Genomic DNA, 25,727 nt, shown 5'->3' with positions numbered 1-25,727 from the left:
GTCCGTTCCATCTTTTAAGTTATGACCCTGTGATCTGTTGACTATCACACTACTACCTAAAACCATAAACATGCCCTTTTTTTTCTTTTTATAGTTGCATGCACTGAAACACAATTTGATGGAAGAAGAGTTATCTCTTCTATTTAGCATTGGTTTTGTTATGTGTTTTTTTTAATGTAAGAGATGAGTAGGAGGCAGAGCATGATAACTATGCGATGCTCTACAATACCACCATGAGTATGACTTTAAAAGCACACAGAACATTTCCTTTGTCTAGTGAGCTTTGTTCCTCTGGAACTTGTAAGGGCTCACCTGAGCATTCAAGTGCAACCCATGACAGGAAGTTCCTCCTATATGCTTAATGAGTTACTACTGAATGGTTTTTTGTTTGTTCATTATCAAAGGAATGTTCACATAGATTTCATACAACTACTTGAACAGTTTAATTACATGGCTACATCCTAAAGCTCTCTAGATGTTAAACATAGAGAAAGCACATTACCCCTACCATCTAATATATTTGAGCCATTTATTTTGCTTTGTTTTCAAGCCTGTATGCAGAAACAACTTTCCATTTTGGAAGTATATTTCTGAGGGTCACTTGAAGACAGAGTATTGTAAGAAGGATGTATTTTAGAAACAGATTTCTGATATCCCTTGTCTTTTGTTCCTGCCCTAGGATTACACACTGAAAACAGCACCTGACTACAAAAAAGACCCAGAGTAGGAAGGACCTTGAGACTTGGAGCCTTCATTACAAGTCCCATTGGGCAGTACTTTTCAAGATAAGCCATAGCATTTAAACATTAGAATAAATCTGTAGTCACATACTCAGTTTAAGAATTTAGCTGGTATTATACATTGCTAAGATTTAGAAATAAACCAGGAAATTCCATTGAAATTCCCATGCTAGGAAAGAAAGTACACATTTTCAACAGGAAATAGAATGGAAGAACCAAATGAACTTACTGACAAAAGACGTTTCTCCCAAGTAACCTCTTCGTTTGAGGACAATATCCAGAAATTTGGAGTCTTCATTCACCAGATGGTACTCTTTTTCCAAGGAGATCCATGCCCAATTCAGATGAAAATGTTGGTTTGTCAACTTATTTCCCCCTGGAAGGTAGAATATTAAAATCAAAATGGTATCCTTTTTCTCTCTATATATTCCTTAGATTTCAAGTAAACACATTTAGCATACACTAAGAATCACCATAATTTGGCATAAGAAAGATACAAATTACATCTAATATCTTCTTACAATGCAGTTTAATACAGTTTTAAACTTATAAAATGTAAAAATCATTGTAATAACTTGCTCTCCAGTTCCTAACTACCTTGCCTTACAGAATTCTTTGGTTCCCTGAGTCATGAGTTTTGGTATATATAATCCCCATAACTTCATTTACCATTGGATGAGTCAATAAATGTGCTATTTGATAACTCAAAGCCAGGTCTTGTTTTATTGTATCTTTGTATCTCCTCTCACTTCATCCAAGTTCTATCTGTTCATTTTTAAAAAACTAGCAGATTAACACATTATACTAAAATGGTAGCATTTGTGAAAAACCAGGCAGAACTTCATGTTCTTCTGATAAGAAAAAGGGGGAAGAGAGAAGCTGGGGCATTTTTCAATGTGTGTGATTGGCAGAGTGAAATAATCATTATCATTTTTCCTTAGATAGAAATAAAAATAATACTTAGAAATTGCTCTTGATATTCTAAATGTTATTACTACTCTCAAATATATGTATAATATATACATATGTATTATTGATTTTAAAAGAAATTGCTGCTTTCTTCAATATGGTTTTATTTACATTTGGAGACTAACATTTATTTCCAGTGGAACAAATTGCTAATTTTTCACGAAAATCAGTAGAAAAATGACTTGACAATAAAAGATATTGAAGTAGTGGAAACAATTTAGTAGCGCAACTATTCTGCTAAGTGACAGATGAGTAAGGAACCAATCTTTATGTTTTGTTATTAATAATTATTGAGTTCTTTAATGCTTTGCTTTGTTTGGTTTGATCGTAGAACAGTGTAACTAAGTATCCTTATGCAGAAGTGCATTCCAAAAAGAAGCAGGGCTAGTAATCATGGTCTTAGACAAAGTTAAAGCTAAAACAGATTTAATAAAAAGAGGAAAACAGGGAAACTACACTATGTCAGTGATATTGATAAGTGTTAATATTATTTTAAATAACTAGACAGTATAAGGTTGGAATATGCTGTAATGAAAATGATGAGTTGGTGAACTTAGAAAAACATGGAAAGACTTGGACTTATGAAGGAAGATGTTATCTATATACACATATACATATACAAATCTATCTATATCTATACAGATATAGATAGATATGTACTTCCATGCTTAATTGTAGCCTTTTTTGGGGGAGGAAGGGAGAAAAGGGGAAAAGGAACAAAGTAAAAAATACACAACAGAGAACAAAAGAAAACTCCCAAGGAAGCAAAGAAGAGATGAACAGCTCTGAATGCAATGTGCTGTACTTATTATATAGGCTTTCTTGAAATGGAAATTTATTGCTGTATCCTTTGAATTCTCCCTTACGTTCTTCTGTAGCCATGGAAATGCTTCTTTCCTTTTCCTATTTTGTATTTAAGTTTGAGTATTTAAGTTTAAAATAATAATTTAAAAAAGAGTACATTCCACATTTTTATAGAATTGGAAAAAGTTTTAGCTACCTAGGGTATGTATCACTTAAAGGCACCATTGCCCCAGGGCAGGACGGAAATGAAATAAATACAATCAGGGCATATGCAAGTATGCTGCTATTTACTTTTCAACTCCATAGCCAGTTTTATAATAATAATTATAGATTAAATGAATAAGTATTAATATTTCTCTACTGTGTTTATAGTCAACATAATTATCAAAGCATATACTTAACATTTCCATTGCTACAAATGCAGTTACCACCAAGAATATAATTAGGATCTCTTGGGGGAGGGGGGAACTGCAGGGAGAGAACTTCTGGTCCCTTGGAATAATTAGCTCTTTTGTTGCCTCTCCAATTGTTGATCAGATGGGAAATATAAATAAAATATTTTCATTTCATAGGAATTTTTCTTTCTGTATTTCATTAAATTATTTAAAATGAAATTTATATATATTTATATATATATATATACATATACATATATCTGAATACATATATGTGTATTAGCATACACTAAGAATCACCATATATATCATCATATATATCTGAATACATATATGTGTATATGTATATAGAGTGCTGAGCCTGGAGTGACTCTGGGCAAGTCATTTAACCTCTGTTTGCCTTAATTCATTGGACAAGGAGATGACAAACCACTCCAGTATCTTTGCTGAGAGAACCTCAAGGACAATAAAGTCAATGGGGGCACAAAGAGTTGGACACAAGTGAACAAAATGTGTGTGTGCTCAAACATTTAGATATTATAGAAATAAAGACCTTCAAAGTTCTTTCAAATTGATGAGGAACATTCATGAGACATCTGGCTGGAACTGGGAACTCCTCATGTAAACACATCCCTGGTGTAACTACCAGACAACTGCTCTCAGAGTTAATAAAACCTAGACTCAAGTCATGCATCTGATACATATGAACTCTGGAAACCTGGTAGGTTACTTAACATCTGTGTCCCAGACAACTCCCTAACACTTAAGTTGAGGAATGGTCACTAATCTATGCTGGTAGAGGGAATTTGATCAGAGGTAGTTCACTGCATAGAAGAAATTACATATCTGCCCCCTTCCCTCAGAAGAAGTGCCTTACCATATTTGAACAATAATAAAATGCTAGAGCGGTAGAACTGTAATCACATTGTTTTATTTTTCCAAAGGAGATCATGTTTATTTTCCTTTTCTTTTCCGAATTTATTAAACTATATATGTTAAAAGGAAGGGAGGGACAAATAAGTAAAGAGAAGGAGGGAGAAAGGGAAAGAGGGGAAAAGAGAGTGAGGGAAAGACGGAGAGAGAAATGGGAATTGGGAGAAGCAAGGAAGGTAAGTACCAGAAGAATTCTACTATGACAACCACAAAACAGACACCCCTAACTTACCCTTACCCACAATTTAGCCTTGGCTGTGGCATACTAGTAAGGCACATATTGCTATGAATTCTTAATTCCCCACAAGAGGCTGCTGCAGAGCAAGTTTTGCTCTATTACTGATTGAAGGGAACATTTGTGACTTAAAAAAAAAGCAAGATTTAAAAAAAATAAAAATTGTTTTGGGTTAGTTGAACTCTTCTGGGGAGCACTTTAGTTCATTTTAATTATAGCAACTTAAGAATGTCTCTTCTCAGAATGCTTTCCACCCTGTTCCTTTGGGCACACAGATGCCAATGTCTTCTGTGCTGGGGAGACAAAGCTTTCTTTCCCCACCTTTCTAGCAAAATGGAGCTGTCCATCTAACAGAAGAAAAGAAAATATATGTGATCTCTAATGTGAAAGCTCCTATACTTGGCAAAAGAAAGGAAAAATGGTTATCAGATGAATGCACTCCCCTCACAGTGTTTCTTATTATGACTTCCTTTGATGTCTCCCAACTGTTTCTAAGAAAGGTAAGTGCGGGGAGGAACAATGCTGTGATAAGTAATTTCTTTCTGAAATGGGGCTAAAACATGGACACAGTCGGGAGAAGTGTTTTCAAGTCTTCCTTCCTTTCTAGTGTCCCTGTGGTCTAAAACTACAGTTAGTTCATTCTAGGTATGAAATCATATTTATGGGACAAAAATAATCAACTTGCCTCACAACTAAACACAAGACAATGAAAGAAGAAACAAAAGAAACAAGCAATCTGGGTAAAAATAAAAAAAAATTATGCATCCTTCAAAGTTCAATTCCAAAGCTAATTTTTTAAATTCCCATCAGTCAGAAATAATTTTTCCTTGTTTATTATCTAACAAAATGCCTCTTTGTGTGCCCACTTTATTTGTTTATAGTGCCCCACTTTGTATTAGTTAGTGTTAGATTTGTATTTACCTCTAGCTAGAGCATATACTCTTTGGGGAGTCAAGGAGGGTAAAAACATTTGCTAAGCACCTACTATGTGCTAGGCACTGTGCTAAATACTTCACAAATACTATTTCCTTTTATCTCACAACAACCCTGAGCAGTTGAGATGATGATCCTCATTGTATGTTCTTGGGAAACTGAGGCAGTCTGCAGCTAAATGACTTTCTCAGAGTCACACAGCTAGCAAGTGTCTGAGGGTGGATTTGAACCTGGAGTCTTGCTGCCTCCAGCACCAGTGCTCTATCTACTATAGCACAATGCTCTACACGTAGTAACCACTTTAACAGCTATTGAATTTGAATTTGTAAAAATTATGCTCTAATTACCCTTATCCCCTTATGACTGAATTAATAACTGAGTTCCCTAGCAAGCCTCCTTCCATCCATTGCCTTTTCCACACCACTGTCAAGCAATATTCCTTGAACTCTGTTTTCATCTTGTCTTTTTTCTGCTTAAAAACCTATAACAGTGCCCTCCTAATGTATAAAATCAAGTCTAGTCATCTGTGGTTTTCAAGCTTCTGACAAAGAGGTCCAAATCTGTTTAATTTCATTTCCTATTCCTCCTTAACTCCTGTTTTCCCCTTCCAATCCATTCAGCAAGCATTTATTAAGCATTAATGCCAGACAATAGGCTAAGCACTTTGGATTGGGAAAAAAACCCAAGAAGCACAAAAAACAAAAATAAGCCAAAACAGTTCCTGCCTTCAGAAAGTTAACCTTCTAAGGGAGTGCTAGAGGTAGTAGAGATGGAGACAACCTGCATAAATAGGTACACATAAAATACATGTCCTGAAGATAGAAGATAGTCTTAAAGGGGAAAGCAGCTGTAACTGAATGGACCAAGAATAGTTTCTTGTAGGAAGTGATGTTTGAACTAAGTCTTGAAGGAAGCCAGGGATGCTAAGAGGCAGAGGTGATGAGGGACTTTCATTACTCATAGAGACAGAGTTAAGAGATATCAACAGGACATGCAGTATGAAATATCCAATAGTTGATAATGTAGAATTGAAACTCGGGTGAGAGACTACGACTGGTTATGTACAGTAGATCTCTGCATCATCTGCCTAGAGATGAAGACTGCACCCATGGGACCTAATGAGATCACAAAATGAGAGAATAAAAAAAGATGAGAAAAGGGCAGCGGTCAAAGCATTGGGAGTACCTTTAGTTCTAAAAGCATGACATGAGTGAAGTTTCAGCAAAGGAAACTGAGAATGAGCCCTCAGACAATTAGGAAGAAGAGATTAAAGTTTTGAAAACTTAGAGGGTAGGGGATAGTTAAGAAAGAAACAATGGCAGTGTCGTGCTGCAAAGAAGTCAAGAGAGGTAAGGATTGAGAAAAAGATCTTTAGATTTTACAAGTAAGCGATCATTTGGTAACTTTAGAGAGGACAGCTTCATTTTAATGGTGAGATCAGAATTTAGGCTGAAGAAGATTTAGAAGAGGAGGGTGAGAGGATGTGAGGGTGCTGAATTAACATGATTTTTTAAGAAATAGAGGCTAAGAACAGAGGTCGCTAGATGGCTCAGTGGATAGAACACTGGACCTGGAGTTAGGAAGACCTGGCTTCAAATTCGACCTCAAACACCTACTAGCTGCCTGACCCTGGCAAGTCACACTTCTGTTAGTCTTAATCCCCTCGTAAAGGAAATGGCAAATCACTCCAGTAGCTTTGCCAAGAAAATTCCATGGATAGTATGGTCCACAGATTCACAAAGGGTTGGACACATTTGAATAACCTTAATGATAAACTGAGAATAGGAGGTTTCCCTTCACTGAACATACCTGTCAGGCTGTTTCATACTTCCTTACCCTTAGAGTTCATCTAGTCTGATATTCTTATCTGACAGATGAGGAAAAGGGTCCAAAGAGGTTATTGACTTCCCAGGAGTCACATAGATAGGACGTGGCAGAAATAAGATTTAAACCCAGGTCCTCTGTTTCTAAATCAACCGTTCTTTCCATTTTACTGTGTAATCATCCAATACATTAGTATCCCCCACACCAAACCAATCTTGTAGGTGTCAAAGCTTTTTTTCCTTTGTAACTTCATTATTTTTAATTTTAATTTCAAAGTCCTGGATTTCAGGTTTAAAATGATTTGACATCAGAGAGTTTTAGTTTAAATCCTGACTTTCCCACTTATTCCCTGTTATGATTTGAAGAATCACAACCTCTCAGAGTCTCATGTTCCTCATCTATAAAACAAGGTGGATAAAGCAGATGACTCTGAAGGTCCCTTCTGACTCTAAATCTGTGATTCTATTAACCTGACTCTAAAATTACCTCTGTGACTATGGGCAAAAGTTTCCTTCTTTCACTCTCAATTTCCTAATCTGTAAAATGGGGTAAGAGTTGTTATGAGTGATTTTTTTTGTAAGGCACTAATATGTTTTGTAACTTTCTTATCTCTAGCACACAGGATATTTTTGGTAGAATGCTGAGCACCCAAAATTTGGAGTTGGGAGATCTGCATTCAAATCTCATTGTTAACACTAGGGGTATGACCATGGGCAAAATGGGAAAAAATGATACTTATAATAAGAAGAAAGCATTTATGAAGCACTTTGCACATGTCAGAAATTATGCTAAGCACTAGAGATACAAATATATAAGCAAAAAGAAAGTCATTTCTTGCCTTCAAGGAGCTTCTATTCTAACCAGGGAAGAAAACACACAAAAAGGATTGGAAGGGGCAGAGGGCATCTAGTTTGAGGGACTAGTTTTAAGGTCTAGAACCTCGGTCACAGGATCAGAAGGAGAAAGAAGGCAGCCTGACCTGGGCCCTTCCACAAAATGAGGCTCTGGGAGAAATTTGCCAAAGGGAAAAAGGGGCAGACCTTGTGGAGAAATATTGAGCAGTACTGGTAGGCTATTCCAGGGTTAGAAAACCTAAGATAAATTCCAGAATGAGCCAGCAGTAGAGATGGGATGATTCTGAAGTCCAGAAAGTTAGGAATAAGGAAGATAGGAAGTATTTCAGTCATGCTTTGTTAACTTATGTAAAAGTCCTTATTTTTATTTTCTTTCTTGGTTACAACTTCCCTCAGCCTTTCTAAATACTGGCACTGTGTCCTTATTCTCATTTTTTTCACTAGGATAGCATACCTCCCACTTTTCAACTCCCACATGGTTTGGGGTCTAGGTCCAAGGGGCTGTTTCACTTGGTAATGGAGAGGGGAGAGTGGCGGCCCCAGAGCACAGTGGACTCAGCTGAGGTTTAGACAAGTGAAATTGAGCATACCCAACATTCTGCCTGCCCTGTTAACATGACATGGGTCAGATGTAGGCATTCCAGAGCTCTCCCTCCCAGAGTGCTCAGGCACTTACCGAGCCCTGACAATTGCACTCTTACAAAATTTCTTTACATTAATACATGTACTTGTGTTGCCCATGATGCTTTTCCTTCATTCAGGTTTCAATCATAGCCCTTGCAGTTATGTAAATATTCCAGAGATCATAAATCAATGACCTCCTTAGTTAACATCCTAGATGAGTATCTGTAACACAAATATGAGAAGAGGAAACTCCCAAAGTAACCTGAAGATTAAATAAAAGGATTGGTAGTAAAGATAAAAAAAAAGTTTAAAACCTAGTATCTGCATCTCATTGAAAAATGTCTCCAAGGTCTTTCTATTATATTGTTCTTTTTGTCTTAGCAAACAAGACATATTGAATAATTTAACATAGTTTGTCTTCTATTGATAATCTGTGGGAAGATTATGAGCATCAGTTAATGTGCTATGTTATAAAACAGTAATGTCTTCAAGGTTCTTGGCATGAATCATGTTTCTGATCTAAATGGTCCCTAAACTTTAATTTTCTAGCTGGAATTTATTTTCAGAAGTGGCACTGTGATATAGTGAGTAGGGTTAGAGATAGCTGCAAGACATTCAGTTTGAAACGTCCAACAGGTAGGTGATAATGTGGGATTGGAACTTGGGAAAGAGACTGAAACCAGACACATATAGTAGATTTTTATATCATCTGCTTGAAGATGAAAATTGCACCCATGGGAGCAAATGAGCTCACCAATCGAGAGAGGAAGGCACATTTATTAAGTGTTTACTATCTGCTTGGAGTCAAGATGTCCTATGTTCAAGTCCCATCTCTGACCCATGATGGCTGTGTGACTCTGTGACCTTCTGACTCTTGATGTCACTTAACCTCTCAGTTTTCTGAGATTGTAAATTACACAAAAGTCATCTATCTGTAACAGTAGAGGGACTTTCTGGATTGTCAGCTCTCTACGTCAAAAAAATCACAAGTCTGGACCAAATACTTTTTTTCTTCTGAGTCTTTTCTTATTATTAACCTGTACATCTCAATACTGTTGTTTTTTTATGACTAACAGATTCCACAATTATCCTTCTTTAATGGTCCTGGCAAGCTGTCCATAGCAACCCATGGAGATCTGAACATTTCCAGAGAAAGCTAGATAATAATCTCTTAACTCTTTCCCTAGTGAAAAAAAAATAGTACCTGGGCTTTTATAACAGCCATTTTCTTAATTGGTGAGAGTTTTACTTATTTTGGACACAGTTCCAAATTCATGGCTGTGTTCTTGAAGATTGAGAGTTCTGGGGGTCTATCAGATCAGTGGGACTGTACCGTATAAGAGAATGAGGCTTTTGAGTCAATGAAATAAAATACCAAACACTGGTTACCAGCCTGCTTGGGTTTTAAAGTATGACATTCTAAGACACACTCTAGAAAAAAGCAAACTTCAGACGGTGATACTACTCACTGAGGTCCCATCATTGGCTATTGTAATAACTGTGCAAAGTTAGTACAAATGTCACACCTGGAACTTTTATAGTCAGTCAACAATATTTATTAAGAGTCTACTATGTGCCAAGCACTGTACTAAGTGCTAAGAATACAAAGAAAGATTAAAAAAAAACATTACTAGCTTTAAAGGCACTTGTAGTCCGATTGGGTGGAGGATAGGGAGACAACATGCAAACAACTATGACCAACCAAGGTATACGCAAGATCAATTGATGGCATTTAACTAGACATCCAGTAAATTCCTATTCTAGTGCCCCATATCATGTCATAGAGATGCTCAATTGTTCTCAGAGCTCTTAATAGATGCTAAGAAATAAATTATACTAATCAATCAATTAAGATGTATTTATTAATTGCATACTATGTGCTAGACACTGTGCTTGGAATACAAGAGTAAAAATAAGTCTCTGCCCTAAAGGAACTTCCATTCTTTGGGGTCAAATAGCATGAATGCATATAATCAAATACAAAATATATACAATTCAGAAAGGTTTTTGGTACAAACATATTCCCTGATCACAGCTTAACAAAATTCTGTGAGATGCATCACTAAAGAGTTGGATACCTGGTGATGGTAATAATATATTGTGGTAAATATAGTAATTATTTATTATGCATTATTGTATTACAGGTCACATTATAATATATATATATACATTATGTGACATTATGACATAATATGTTTATTATATATAAAATTTGAGATAAAGCTGTTCCTTTTGTTTCTAAATCATAGGCTTTTTCACACCCCACTCAAATGAATCCTTTCATAATAAGATTTTGTGAACATCTAATACAAAGACTATGTCTGATACAATATTCTGTCCTAATTGTCCATCACCTCACTGACATGGAGAAGGAAGTATGTTTCATTACCTGTTCTCTGACAACAACTGATGAACGTTTTCCAGCAACGTAACTCACAAAGAGCATCTACCAAGGTAACTGAATTGTTTAGGAAATAACCACAATGATGAAGTCATCAATCTTTTAAATCTAGGATATGAACTTAATTCTGCATGGAATTAAATTCTGATTACATACTAGTGAAAATATAAACTGTCTCTGATATCTATACAAAATATTATTTACTCAAAACCTACATTGGTTTGACATGTAAATTTTGAGAATTCTATTTTCATCTACTATGACTGTTCTCCTTTGAGGTGTGGTATACTAACTATGACAACATTTCTAATTTATCAGCAGACTCTGTGTGTATATACATATATATCGTGTATATATAATATATGTGACGTAATATATATGATACACCTAGACACATTTTAAAACATAACAGCTAATAAATTGTAGCTAACATTTATACAGAGCTTTATGGTGTGAAAACGTGTAGCATTATCTCACTTGATCCTCACAACAATGCTGTGAGATAGATGTTACTCCCATTTTACACATGAAGAAACTGAAACCCAGAAAAGTAACATGGCTGTGATTCCACAGCAAGGAAATGTCTGGAGCTGAACCTTGGAACCTTCCTGTCGGCAAGTTCCTCACTGTATTGTAGAGATTTAAAGTCCTCAAAATGCAGAATTTTTCAACTGATAAACATTCAGAAATTTTTCCTCTGTTTGATCTAAGCAGATAGAAACAAAAGCAGATTTAACTCTGAATGATATATGATCCATAGCAGGCCTTTCTAGAATGGACAGAATGTGATGTATTGTAAGCTACTCACCAAATCTCATTTGAAACAAATTAAAGTACTTAACCGATGTCATAAATCCACACAACAGGTGCCCGACAGCTGAAAACCACACTCCCAAATGCTTTGTCCCCAAACACTAGCACTAAAAAGCTACAGAAATTTTGATGAAAAGACCTCTTTTGAACTTTTCCAGCTGGTCTAATGACTTCTTCTTATAGGCCATGGGAACTCAATACCTTTTCAGAACAACAAAGAATCACAACCTCCAATTAACCCTCCCTAAAAACACAGCCTTGTCTGATTCCTCAGAAGATGAGGCACGCTTTTTAAACACAAAACTGGTGTGACAACTCTGGCTCGTGCTTGATCGAGGGTAATTCCAGGGTGCCCACTGAATTTCTAAAAGGGACTTTCTAGAAAACAGGCCTTCAGTCACTAACAACTAGTTGAAATATACAAGTTCCTGGTTCCCTCTAATTGAGCAAAAAAATAAATTGTGGGAAATCTAGGGCTTGTCAATGTGCAGAATGAAGTTAAAGCTAGAAACTAAACTTGACGCTACCCTTAATATAAATGGCCTTGACTGAAGTCCTACTCTGATGCTTCATGAATTATTTGGAGGTGATCCTGGAATTCTCCAAGACTAAGACAATGTAGTTCAGGCTGTGGTGGCTCATTCCAAGATGAAAAGACACTGGGACCAGCGAGAGATCATGAGATCCCTATCTAATGATCCTTTTGGGCAGGCAGGGGTGGGAAACCTGCAGCCTCAAGGCCACATGTGGCCCTGTAAGTTCTCAAGTGTGGCCCTTTGACTCTCTCCAAACTTCAGGGCCATATGTGGCCTTGAGGCTGCAGGTTTCCCAACTCTGGTAGGAGAAGCTTCTTAGAAGGTTGGCCGTAAGTTCATACATGTCTTAGCCATAGAAATTCATGAAAACTCCCTACTAAGGCCTAAAGACGATATATTCTGTCACTGGGCTGGTAAGAGTATTTCCCCTGCCACCCAAACCATACATCCACAGAAGCTGAGACAAATACAGAGATGAAAAAAGACAAAAGAGTGGACATATAAACACCAGAATAAGAATAACATTGATAGAATACTTTCCTCTTTCTATAGTCCTTTGAGATAAGACACTATCTCCCAACCCTGCAATTATACTGGTTATTTTCTTTGCCTGGAAAAGTCTCAATTAAAATCCCACCTTCTGCAAGAAACCCTTTCTGATCCCTCTTAATGCTTGTACCTCCTCTCTGATGATGATCCCCAATTTATCCTGGGTATATCTTGTTTAGATATAGTGGTTTGCATGTTTTCTCTCCACAAAACTGTGAGCATTTTTTGGTTGGAGATGATCTTTGCCTTTCTTTGTGTCTTTAGCACTTAACAAAGGGTCTGGCACAAAGTAGGCCTTTAATAAATGGTTGCCAGCTTCATTAAAGATTTATAAAGTCAATGCTACATTTTCAAAACCACAGCATATGAGATCCAGTCACTTCATGTATCAGGGGTTCCACAGCACTATTCTAGAGATAGAAAAATACCCAAATATCTTTTTGAATAAGTGTGTGTACGTGTGTGCACATGTGCCCATGAAATGTGTCACATTTCAGAAGGATACAATGAAAGTAAGGATAACTGGATTCATAGTCCCCCTCACATACTTACTAGCTGTTACCTGGAGAAAGTCACTTAACATCTCACAAAATTTCACTTTTCTCATTTGCAAAATGAAAATGATAGTATTTTTATTACCTTCCTTTCCAGGTTTTTGTGAGAAACATATTTTATAAACTCTAAAGTGCTATAGAAATATGAGTTACTATATACTGCATTATCTATAGCACATATTGTATTATGCACATGTTCTTTTTTCTGGGGAAGTGATTTAATTCTTACTATATTCAAAACTGATACATTTGATTTAGGCAGCGTAGTACAGGAAAGAGAATCCTGTTTCTGGAATCAGAGAACATGGGTCTGAATCTGGGATCAGTGACTCCCTGAAACACACACACACACACACACACACACACACACACACACACACATTTACTAACCAGCTCATGGCCCAGAACAATCAATCGATCTAGAATTTATTTAGAGATTGTTATGTGCCAGGAACTGTGCCAATTAATTGGAGACAAAGACAAAATGAAATAGTTCCAGCCCTGAAAGAGTTTATATCTGAACAGGTGAAATAGCATGTATCCTACCGGCAGAGTGAATATAAAATTTTCTCACCTAAAAATGACAAACTTGGATTAAATGACATTTAGATGATTCAGTGGATAGAGAGCACTGGACCTGAATTCAGGAAGACCTGAATTCAAGAATTCCTGCCTCAGACATTTTCTAGTTGTGTGACCCTGGGTAAGTCATTTGGCCTCTGTCTGCTTAAGTTTTGTTATCTGTAAAATTGGGGTAATAATAGCACCTACCTCCTAGGGTTCTTGTGAGAATAAAATGGTATATTTGTGAAGTACTTTGCAAACCTTAAAAGCTATATAAATGCTATATATATATATCCATATATAAACTACTTAGCTAAAAATTAAAAAAATATTTTTCAGTAGCTATTATATATGTATAAATAGATAGCAGCTAGGTGGTACAGATATATAGGTAGTACATATATATTATAGACAATATATTATCTTCATGTGTGTGTATGTATAAAGGCTAATGCTGAAAGTGTGTGCACAAAAAATTGTGTATTTGTTTCTATCTTAGAATTGTTGGAATTCCTGTTGGAGAGTAGAATATAGTTGGTAGTAACCCTTTCTTGTTTCCCTTCTCAAGATATTTACTGGCAGCTTCCCCTCCCCAGAGTATCCCTAAGATTTCAGAGGAAAAACAAACAAACTAAAGAAACCCCCCCCCACAATTTTATAGAATAGTTTTTGTTTCCTTCATTAATATTACTCATGTATTTTCTTATAATTTTATTCCCACCAAAGTTTGCAGATGCAAATAGATTTAAAAATAGAAGTGAAAGAATACACTGTGAGGAAATTGTTTGTTGAAATAATACCTATTTTACCTAGAACTGAATTAAGTTCATTCGAAAAATCCACACCCTCTGCCTACTTCAGGGGAAAAAAAAAACAAGGAACATTCATGCATATACAACCCACCACCTGGCTCAGCAAGATTTCATGCATACACTGCCTGCAGCTACAAACAAATTTATTAGATCTCTGGCAACACTTTCTTAAAATAAACTTAATAGCCTTCGGGTCTTTGCTCCAATCATAGCCTAATTCCTTTTGTGGCGCCAGACAACTTCCCCCCCAAAAGGAGACTCCCCTTGGAAATGAAAGCTGCACTTCTCAGTCACCACCGCAGAGTAACCGGTTTAGCACCATTTACTTGGTTAATTCTCTGTGATGTGAGGTTGTTTTCTGATCCCTATTTGTAAAATAGTGCCCCACACGTTACTATATACAAAATCCATAGCAATTAACCTGAATTACTGTCTGGGTCATATTTGGGGCTGTTGGAAATTACTTCATTCCCCCTAAAATACCACAGAAAACAGTCAAGGGGATGAGAAAGGGGTGGGTGGGTGGGGAATCAAAGGTTGGGGATTTCATTAAAAGTTATTTTATAAGTCACCTGTAAGAGAAAACAAAACAAAATAATTGCTGTTTTAGTTATTCCCTTCATTAATCTCTTTGGCTACTACTGTGACTGTAAATTTAACAGAGGGACAGATAGCCATCAAGAGTGTTTTTCTTGTGAATGGATGCGAACTTCCTGGAGAGATGCTCAAGGGTTAGTTTGATTCGGTTTTATTCCTTTCACATAAGCTTGTTACATGATCTTACCCAAGGTCTTTGTTTTCAACAGCAAAATCAAGATTGGAAAGTCTAAAATTTCTAGGCTTTAAAGTAAAAAGAAATATATTGGATCACACCTGGTCCCTTGGCCACTGTTCCTATGATGGATGACCAACCCCATCCCTGAAATTGACTTCCCTTGTTAAAAAAAAATGTGAGTCACCTTTCACCCCAAACACACACACACACACACACACACACACACACACACACACACACACACACACACACACACACACACACACACACACACCCCACATACAGTTTTTCCTGTCTGAAAGATTACACTTCTTATAGAAAGGGAATCATTGTCTAGAATTCTAACCCTACCTCTGGTCCTGCTTAAGCGATATGACAAATGAAAGAAATAGGTTGAGTAGACTAGCACAAATGCCACAAATGTTTGCTTTATGCTTTTTCTTTTCATTTATTTCAGATTAATTTTGCAAAGTAATCTATGTTTAACTTTTAATATTTGATTGGACAAACTCTTTGGTGACTGCTCAGATGCCTTTAAAGTTATGCCAGGGTTAGAAACAGAGCCCCACCTTCCATCCCCCAATTCTACTTTAGTGATTTAAATGCTCTGGACTTATATAAAAGCTCTTTGTTTAGATATTTTGCTACAGAAAGCAAAGAAACTGAAATGTGGCAAGAAAATCAATTTTTCTTCTGGGAAAGTAAAATTTTATGTCTACATAAATATCCCATAGGAATAAAGCTATAAGTTTATTTCTTAGATACACCTTTAGAAAATGGTGAATTTTATAGAATAATGTGATGACAGATACAGAGCCAGAAGTGGGCTTTAGAGACCACATAACCCAATTTCCTTATTTTGCAGATGAAGAAACTGAGGTCAAGAGAGGTTCAATGGTTTCCTCTTACTATAGGCACTAAGTATCACAAGCAAGAATTTGTTGTCCAAGGTCCTCTGCCTCCAAAAGTTACTGTTCTACTACACTTTGTTGCCTTTGATCTAGTTATAAAAAGCAAACTAGCTCTCCAATTCAAGCCAACATAAACTATGAACTCCAAACTAACTACGTTGAATAAAACATAGCTATAACTTTGTCCTTTGGATCCGTACCAAAGAACTCTTTATTAATGAAATCACCTTATCAATAAAATTGCACAGACTGTTTTCCTCAGACAGGCAAATAAAGAAGTGAGCAGGTTAGTTCCATTGTATAGTTGTAGACTGATCCTACAAGAAGGTGGTCATATATCTGAGAGTCAGTGTGACTTCAGAAAGGGCTGAGGAACAGTCAGTATGGTGTTTATTGCCCGACAACTCCAGGAGAAATGCCAGGAGCAGAATAGAGGTCTGTACACAATGTTTGTAGATCTGACCAAGGCTTTTGACAATGTTAGTTGTGAGGGCTTATAGAAAATTTTGTCAAAATTTGATTGCCCAGAGAAGTTCATCACTATTGCATGTCAAATTCATGATGGCATGTTTGCCCAAGTTCTGGTTAGTGAACAATGCTCTTGTGTCTTCCCAGTCACCAATGGAGTGAAACAGGACTGTGTGCTTGCTCCCATGCTTTTTAGCATGATGTTTTCAGCCATGTTGTCAAATGCTTTCAGTGAGGATGAACACGGCATCAAGGTCAACTACCATACTGATGGTAAGTTCTTCAATTTGAAAAGGCTACAAGCCAAGACCAAAGTGGAGGCAGTGTTGGTGCATGATTTTATATTTGTGGATGATTATGCACTCAATGCAGCCTCTGAAGCTGAGATGCAACAAAGTATGGATCAATTCTCTGCTGCCTGTGCTAATTTTGGCCTAATAATTAACACCAAGTAAACACAGGTGCTCCATCAGCCACCACCACACTACCCGCACATGGAACCATGGGTTATAACAAATGGAGAAGCTTTGAATGCTGTGGGTAAGTTCACTTACCTTGCTAGTGTACTTTCCAGGGATGTACACATTGACAATGAGGTTGATGCATGCATTGCCAGAGCTAGCTCAGTGTTTGGGAGGCTCTGAAGAAAGGTTTGGGAGGGAAGAGGTATTAGACTGACTACCAAACTGAAGGTCTACAGAGCCGTTGTGCTGATCTCATTGTTGGACGCCTGTGAAACATTGATAGTCTACCAATGCCATGCCAGGAAACTGAATTGCTTCCATTTGAACTGTCTTAGGAAGATTCTGAGGATCACCTGGCAGGATAAGGTACCAGACACTGAAGTCCTTGCTCAAGCTGAACTGCCAAGCGAGTGCAACTCTGATGGGCTGGCCATGTTGTTCAAATACAAAATGTACACTTGCCAAAAAGACTATTTTAGGGAGAACTCACATGGGGCAGGTGATCACGTGGTGGTCAGAAGAAGCGATACAAAGATACTTTCAAGGTCTCTCTCAAGAATTCTGAATTTGACTGTGAAATATGGGAGACACTGGCACAGGATTGCTCAGCATAGTGTGCCCTCAGCAGAAAGTGTGCTGTGCTCTATGAGCAAAGCAGAATTGAGACAGCACAAAGTAATGTAGGATACACAGATTTGGAGTATCTAGTCACTATCTGTGCCTGACCTATGGTAGAGCATTCCAAACTCATATTGGTCTGATCAGCCACAGCTGGACATACTGAAACTTCACTTTATCATGATGATGACGTTTTCATCCTCTTCAAGAACGAAGGACAACAATCAATAGTTGTAGGCAACAAAAATCACAATTTCATGAGGTACATGATCATTTGGCCTAAACAAATAAACTAGCATGACAGCTTATAGGCAAACATCCATTATAGAGGATGAAGAAATAAAGTCTACAAATAATTTGACAAGATTCTCCAAATTATGTCAATATGTATTTTGTTCATCAGTCATTCCAATAAGAAAGTAAACATATGGGATATCAGTAAAACTGAATATTGAATAATATGATTCAGGGTCAAGAAATGAACAAGATTAGATAATGATTTTTGTACTTGGAAACCTGTCACCTACATTTCTTCAAGAACACAGTCAGAAATTGACATTAAATTGACTATATCTTGACAAAGTGAAAATAGTTGTGGCTATTTAATAAAATAAAATAAAATAGCTATCATTTTGGAATCAGCTATGTATGTTTAGTCAGATTATCAACTAGTTAAAGCAAAAGAGATGAAAGCAAACCAACTGGAAGAAAGGATAGAGATGATATAATTATGCCACTTCCATTCTGATCTATTTAAACAAACTATCGATCCTTAAAAATGGGAAATGGATAAAAGGCATTGACTCTGGATATAACCATTTCTCTTAGAGGAATTCAGTTGATGAAAGAAGACCGTGATATAATGAAAAAGTAGAAATAACCCAGAAATGTTTTTGACACTTTACCTCCTTACAGTTCAGGAAAATCAACCCTGCATAATTCAAGGAAGAAAAGCCTACTTACAAAAATATCACAGAGAATGAAGAAAGACTATGAACAGTATTGTTTCACAAAACAGCATTGAAGCAATTTAGCAGAAAATGAACAAGCACAGAATTAGAAGTCAATTCTAGCTAAAACCAAACCATCATATGGAAATTCAGACTAAAACTGAAAAGAGGACAAGATAAAGATATGATGCCCCAGAATTTTTATAATGAAATATTTCATTAACAATAATGAAGCCATAATATTTGGGCTCTTCTCCATGCATGCCATTAAATCTATAGCTTCTCACAGGCTGTATTTCAGGTATAGAATCCTCTCCCTTCTCCCTTTCATCTCCTGGGAAACCCAAGCTCCATTAAAGGCTTAAATGCCACCTCCCATGTGAAGTCTTTCTTGATCACCCAATATTCTTGGTCCACCAAAATTCCTTTGCATTTTTTGTAAACATCTTGTATTTATTTACTTGCAAAATGTTGCTTCTCCCTAATTGGCTTTAAGCACTTTGAGGGCAGGTTGGATTGAATGTCCTTTTTGACTTTGTATCCTCAGCAAAGTACATGGGACATAGGCACTTGATGAATCATTGCTCAATTGAATTCAGTACATAATGTAAGAGGGCATTGGCATTTAGGAAAATGAAGTCTGGAAGAGTAGATAAGTGACCCAAATGTATATAGAGGACACAATTAACAGCATTCAAGCATCAATTTTTAAGCTATTTTAAAGAGATTGAGAAATAATGGAGGAGATCAGAGATAGTATTTTTTAAAAAGTGATAATTCTTTACCAATCCATATGTCTACTTTGTCATTCCTATTATATCTTCAGGAAACTGTCTCCAATGAAAGTATGAGAAGGTAACCACCACATTAAATAGGTTATATCTTTATGATTATATGATTAACTGAAAGGTATATAGTGAACATAACAATCACACTTTATTTTTTACTTATTTTAATTTGGTCAAAGAAAAAATGTAGCTCTGAAGGCACTTTTGCAAAGTGTCTTCTGTGTGTACCTAAAATTAAATTACATATAAATATGTAATTTATATGTATGTAAATTGTATATGACATGTGATGCATAATTTATATATACATACATAAAATTTATATATTTGTGTATAATTAAAGTTATACATTTTTTTCTTTTGCTCATTGAAAGGACCATTCTCTGATTACTTCTTAAAGAGGCCTATTTACTGAATGGGCATCACCTCACTCTAAGTGAGTTCTTGAATAAGCCTTTGCCAAAAAAGGCCCAGGTCTTCCATTGTATCCTGGACCATCTCCAGTTATCCTGATGAATATCTGGTCACTGGATCCAGATGGCTCAGGAGGAGAAAGCGAGGCTGATGACTTTTTATAACCCTCCCTCACTCAAAACAAAGTCGAGTGAAAGTCATGTCATTTTTCTGATGTCATGGTCTTTTTCTAAAACAAAGGACAAACACACAAAGTTATACAGATATGTTGCAGATGTAGCCAGGGAAATAATTGCTAAATTATCTTTAGAGTATTGATATCAAGTGAGGAAAAAATAGACATGTTCAACCAAAGTATCTACTAATATCATGGAAAATGTTCTCAGCAAAGTTAAAAAAAAAAAAGATTGTGTAATGATGAAATGGTGGTGAGAGTTTCCAGCAGCTCCTCTTCAAGGATAACATTATGCTAATTGCTTTGTGTTACAGTGTTCTACAAAATTTCCTCCAAAAATCCCACAACAACTCTAAAGAAATCAGTCTTACCAACCATGATGGAAAAACAAAAGAGCGGTGCAGGCAACACCCATTTCCTAGAAACTGAGTTGAAAAAAACATCAGTCTGAGTTAGCCCTTCATTATACTCTTTATGAACCTATTCTATTGTTAGCCAGTGAACCAATCAACAAGCTTTAATAAGTGCTTACTATGTGCCAGGCCTGGTGCTGCAAGAGGTAGGGGAGGGGGTTATAATCTGAGCCCAGAATGGAGTAGGAGTAGATAATGCCTGTAAGTACACTTTGGGATAATAAGTGAGCGGTGCCTTGACAGACACACTGGTCCCTCCTACAAAATGTTTCTTTAATACAAATCATCTCTGGGTGATTCTATATGACTATGAATCTTAGTGTGCCACAGCCTTGGAAGAATCAGATGTTGTTGTGGTGGTAGTGGGCATTGTGGAGCTAGGTTGGTGCAATGGATAAGAGGTGCCAGGCCTGGAGTCAGGAAGACTCATCTTCCTGAGTTTAAATTGAGCCTCAGAAACTTATTACCTGTGTGACCCTGGACAAGTCACTCAACCCTATTTGCCTCAGTTTCTCCATCTGTAAAATGAGCTGGAGAAAGACATGGCAAACCACTCCAGTATCTTTGCTGAAAAACCTTCAGCTGGGGTCATGAAAAAATGACTGAACAACAACAACTGAATCTTAGTGTTCCGCAGCCTTGGAAAAATCAAAATTACAAATAACCAAGGGGTGATGGATCACAGGATTTAACAGGATATTTCCATGATAGATTATACCTTTCTTATGTGTATTTAATTGAAGTGTTACATTAGGCCGTTTGTTCAAATGACTACAACTCAGAACTTTTTTACTTTTTTTTTTTAAATTCTGTCCTAGTCAACCTGCAAGATACTTTGGATTGCTAAGGCAGAGGACATGACTTCACATCCCTATTTGGTTGCTTTGAATTGAGCAAACCACTTCATTTCTTTTACCTCACCTGTAAAATGGGGAGATTTATGCTTGCCCTATTTGTCACTCAGGTTCAGGAGGAAAGTACTATTTAAACTCGAAGTTTTTATTACTATCATGTTGGGTTTTTTTCTTAGTTTCTGGGAAAATATTTTGTAGAGATATGCTCTAATAATTCATTTCAACTTAAGCTATATCAATAAATTTGTAATCAAACCCTAGACTGTGTTTCAGTCAAGCCTTGCTCTGCCCTTCCTAGTGACATTGGGGTGACCTATGGCTATTGAAGATTATGGCAATGGAATGTATGCTCTAGCAAGTTCTAACAAACTTGGGGTATTGAGTATTAAGAAAGGTGGCCAACTGGTCTGTTGCTTCTGGACTACTCTTCCTAAATTCAGAGGAGTTCATAATCTAGGAAGGTATAAGAGTATGGAATGTTTGGCTAACACAGCTCTTAAAAATGCTTCCATGGTATAGAGGGCTTGAATTTTGCATCAATAAAAGCAGTAGGTGTGCCAATGAAATTAAAAAGAAACTTTGAATTTTTTAAGTACTGCAGGTAGAACTTCTAGAGAAATTAAATAAAATGTGGTTTCTGCTTACATGGAGATTACAACCCCTTCTTGATAATAATAATAGGCCTTATCTCCCAGGGTGATTATGAAGATAAAATGAGACAATGTGTATAAAGCACTTTGCAAAATAAGCATCTTTGTAAATATGAGACATTATTATTATTAGTTTTTATGATAAGAAAATTTGGGGATATGATACTTGACTATAAAGCAAAAAGGCACAAGGAAATACAGAAGAGAAATTCAAGCTAAGTGTTATAAAAGGTGCAAAGATTAGGGTGAGTCAGGAAATGCTTCACGATCTAGGGGGCATTTGAGCTGGACGATCATTTTTATTTTTAACAGATTCTTTAAAAATGACTAGCTTCACGCTGGACCTTTGAGCTTGCATCTAGTTACTCAAAATAAAAAATTTACAGAGTGACAATTATGCTTCACAGAAGATGGTTGAATCAAGGATTCAAGCCTATTTCATGACCTGGGATAGGAACTTCCCTGGGAGAGTGGACCTAGAATGGTTTAGACAGAGGGTGGAGATTGAATATTTAGAAATGGAATGTTGGGATATGATTTGGTCATGTAAACAGAAGTCAAGGCCAGCAAATCTGGATGTCAGATGGCTTTAGCAGGTAAGTCAGACTGAAAGCAAATGATCATTATAATTCAAAGCTAGCCTAGGTCATAATTACCTAAGCATATGTCAAAACTGAATAATAAGTGGGTACAGCTTGGGATCAGAAAGGCACATATGGAAAATTAAATAAGAAACAGCTCCTTGGAGCAGGCAAAATAGAGGCACCAGAAAGGGAATCAAATCAACACAAATAATGGCATGGTAGGTAGACTGACTTAAGATTTGGAAATGAGAAAGGGTAGATGAAATTTCAACCAAAGTGAGGGCTGAGTTTGCTTGAGGTAGAGGAAGCATTTACCTGAAATATTCTTGCAACTTATCAAATATGAGTTTGTCAAAGAGCTGCCTTTTAAGGATTTGACTCAGGGTTCCATCTTGTGGTAGTCTGTTCCAGTTTTATTGGGTTTTAGTCCATCACTGGACTTGGAGGGAGGAGCTAGATCTGTTAAGAATTCATCTCTTGCGTCATATGATTCCTAAAATCATAGAATCTTGGCCTTGAAGGGGACTTCAGAGGTCATTTCATCCAAACTCCTCCTTAAGCATGAATGTTATTCTTTGACTCTTCTGTCTTGAGAAGCAATCGAATAATCTTGGGGCAAGGGAAAGACTTTGCCAGTACTTGGATATGTGTCTGGCTTCTCATTATTTGATTTATCTCATAACACTGGGATCTTTGGAATGGGGTATTTTATCCTTTACCCTGATTGTGGGCTTCTTTTAATGTTCATAAAAAATGAGAACTGGTATAACAAAAATTCACTTTTCAGCCAAGACAAACTACATTTTCCTTCATTCAGTTAATATGAAACAAAGGAAGGATTTTTGGACTGTGGGAAGTAGTCATAGGAGAGAATTCATGGGTGAAAGGAATATTTTTTTCAGAGCTTACCTGCAATGAGTCAAACACAAAACAGCATCCCTGTCTGTAGAGGCCACATTATTTACCCTTGACCTATAGACTCTAAGTCTTCTTGAAAGCTGACATTCCAAGCTTTCAAATGTTAAACATGCCTTCAATTCCTACCCCAAGATACCTATCTCCATTTCAAATATTAGAAAACTCGCTGATGTTCAAAGTTTCTTCTATCTGAATATAATTTTAGATAAATATTTCTTCTATCCAGTCAATTCCATAGCTAAACATCAGAGTAAGTCAGGAATGAAGATCAAAAGATATTTTACAGATAATGAGAAAAATCTCAATAAATCCTCCAGTATGGTTCTAAAAAATGATTTGGCATTTGTATTATAGTGCATATAAGTGAATCAGCAGTAGTTTTTGTTCTTGAAGTTCTATGAACTGTTCTACAAAGTACTGATGATAAAAGCTTTACCTATACAGAGTCTACTAGGGTGCAGATGTGACTTCAAAGAAACACCCTGAAGCCAGAGTGCAATGTTTATGGTAACAGCCCAAATTCAAGAAAGAACAGTTCTTAAGGGTTCTCTATGAAGTTGCCAAGAGAAAAGAAATGTGGTGACCACATATGGCAGGATCATAGAGCTAGAAGGGAAGGGTCTTAGAAGTCACTTAGCCCAACCCTTTCATTTTAAAGATAGAGAAACTGAAGTCCATTGAGATTAAAGTGACATCCAAGGTCATACAGATAAGTATCAGAGTCAAGATATGAACCAAAGTCTTTTGATTCCAAACTCTACTATTCCTACCATACCTTGTCATCTATCTCTGGTTAAAATAAAAATGTTTTTACTCTATCATTCACCAAATATCAGAAGGCAACAAATAAAATAAAAATGCAAATAGGTTGGGCAGTTTTTAGTTATCAATTATGTTACGCATTAAGTAGTCTAACATATATTACTAAATATGATTACCTAAATTATCATGAATATTTGGGTGCAAACAATTAAGGGATTTTGCAGCTGTGATGAAAATCTCAACTCACAACAAAGCAATTTCCTAAATCAAACTTCAGGGGAAATATGTAACTTTGGGAAGTACCCCCAAAAGAGAGTCACTGCTAGAAAACATGGCCCATACACAGGACTTTTACATTTATTTCATTGGGACGAGGCTCATACTTAGAGACACGTGCATCCCCTTGTTTACAGCTTAGTGTTCTAAGGCAGCTTCCTCACAGCCAAAGGCAGAATCAGCTTCCAAAAGCAACAAAGATTAGAGTTTCAGGGAGTTACAGAATGTGCTGAGCCAAAATCAATGACACTGTACAATGAGCTAGGTCGGCCTCCCATTTTCCTCTTTATCTTACTCGCTGCAGACACCTGAACCTTCTGATCATCCCAGCTCTGATAAGGGGCTTAAAGGCTTACCTAGCAGAATGTTTCCGAGGCAGATAGAACAACAGGCAATGGAAAAAGCAGAGTAAATTGAAACTCCAAAAGGAGGAAATGGTGTGATGCAGCATAAGCTTTCCTAAAACTCAACAAAAAGTTTTTAAAAGACAAAAGAAAATAAAAGAACATATTCCTCTAGTCTGTCTCCTTTATCCAGTGAAGTAGCTGCTCCTCTGTGTGAATTGTAGGAAAAAAAATACATTCAATTTCATTCAACCAATTTGTATTAGGCACCTACTTTGTTGTACAAAGCACTGTGTTCTAGGTACTGTGGGTGCAAAGATTAAAAACAACATGGTCTCTGCCTTCAAGCAGCTTACTATCTGGATACATATACAAAAAAAGGTATGATACAAGGTAGAATATTTCTATTTGACCTTTACAGGAATAAATAAAGAGGTCTAGGCAAGTGCGAGAAAAAATTTTAAGAGGGAAAAGATCATTTCCAACTGGACCTCTTGGAGTACGTGGCAGTGGAGCTGGGGCCATAAAGGAGGGAAAGATTTCAGAGACAGAGATTTAGGATGAAATGAGGCAATTTGAAGATCCTTAAAAGCAAGTTAAGGGGATTACCTTTTACTCAGTAGGCAATGGATAGCCACTGAATGAGCTTGGGAGAGTTGAGTCATATATATGGTGGTATAGTTAGATATATTCATTAAAAAGATTATTTTGGTGCCCATGTATAATGAATGGCAAAGAGAAGAGACTACAAGTAGCACGATCAATTAAAAAGGCTACTTCAATTGTCCAGAGGTAATCATATCCTGAATTATGGTGGTGAAAA

General features: G+C 36.6%; 1 protein-coding gene across 1 annotated transcript in view; it reads right to left on the bottom strand.

The window, feature by feature from the left end:
• The window catches only part of FREM2 (FRAS1 related extracellular matrix 2), a 240,500-nt gene that overhangs the window by 131,547 nt on the left and 83,226 nt on the right, over positions 1 to 25,727 (bottom strand). Inside the window, exon 3 of the mRNA XM_072610422.1 lies at positions 970 to 1,116. Coding sequence (XP_072466523.1) covers positions 970 to 1,116 — 147 coding nt within the window. The remainder of the gene's footprint in view (positions 1 to 969; positions 1,117 to 25,727) is intronic.

The sequence above is a fragment of the Notamacropus eugenii genome, chromosome 5, assembly GCF_028372415.1.
Source record: "Notamacropus eugenii isolate mMacEug1 chromosome 5, mMacEug1.pri_v2, whole genome shotgun sequence".
NCBI lineage: Eukaryota > Metazoa > Chordata > Mammalia > Diprotodontia > Macropodidae > Notamacropus > Notamacropus eugenii.
The sequence above is the reverse complement of the archived record's forward strand: the minus strand, read 5'-3'. Positions and strand labels throughout refer to the sequence as shown.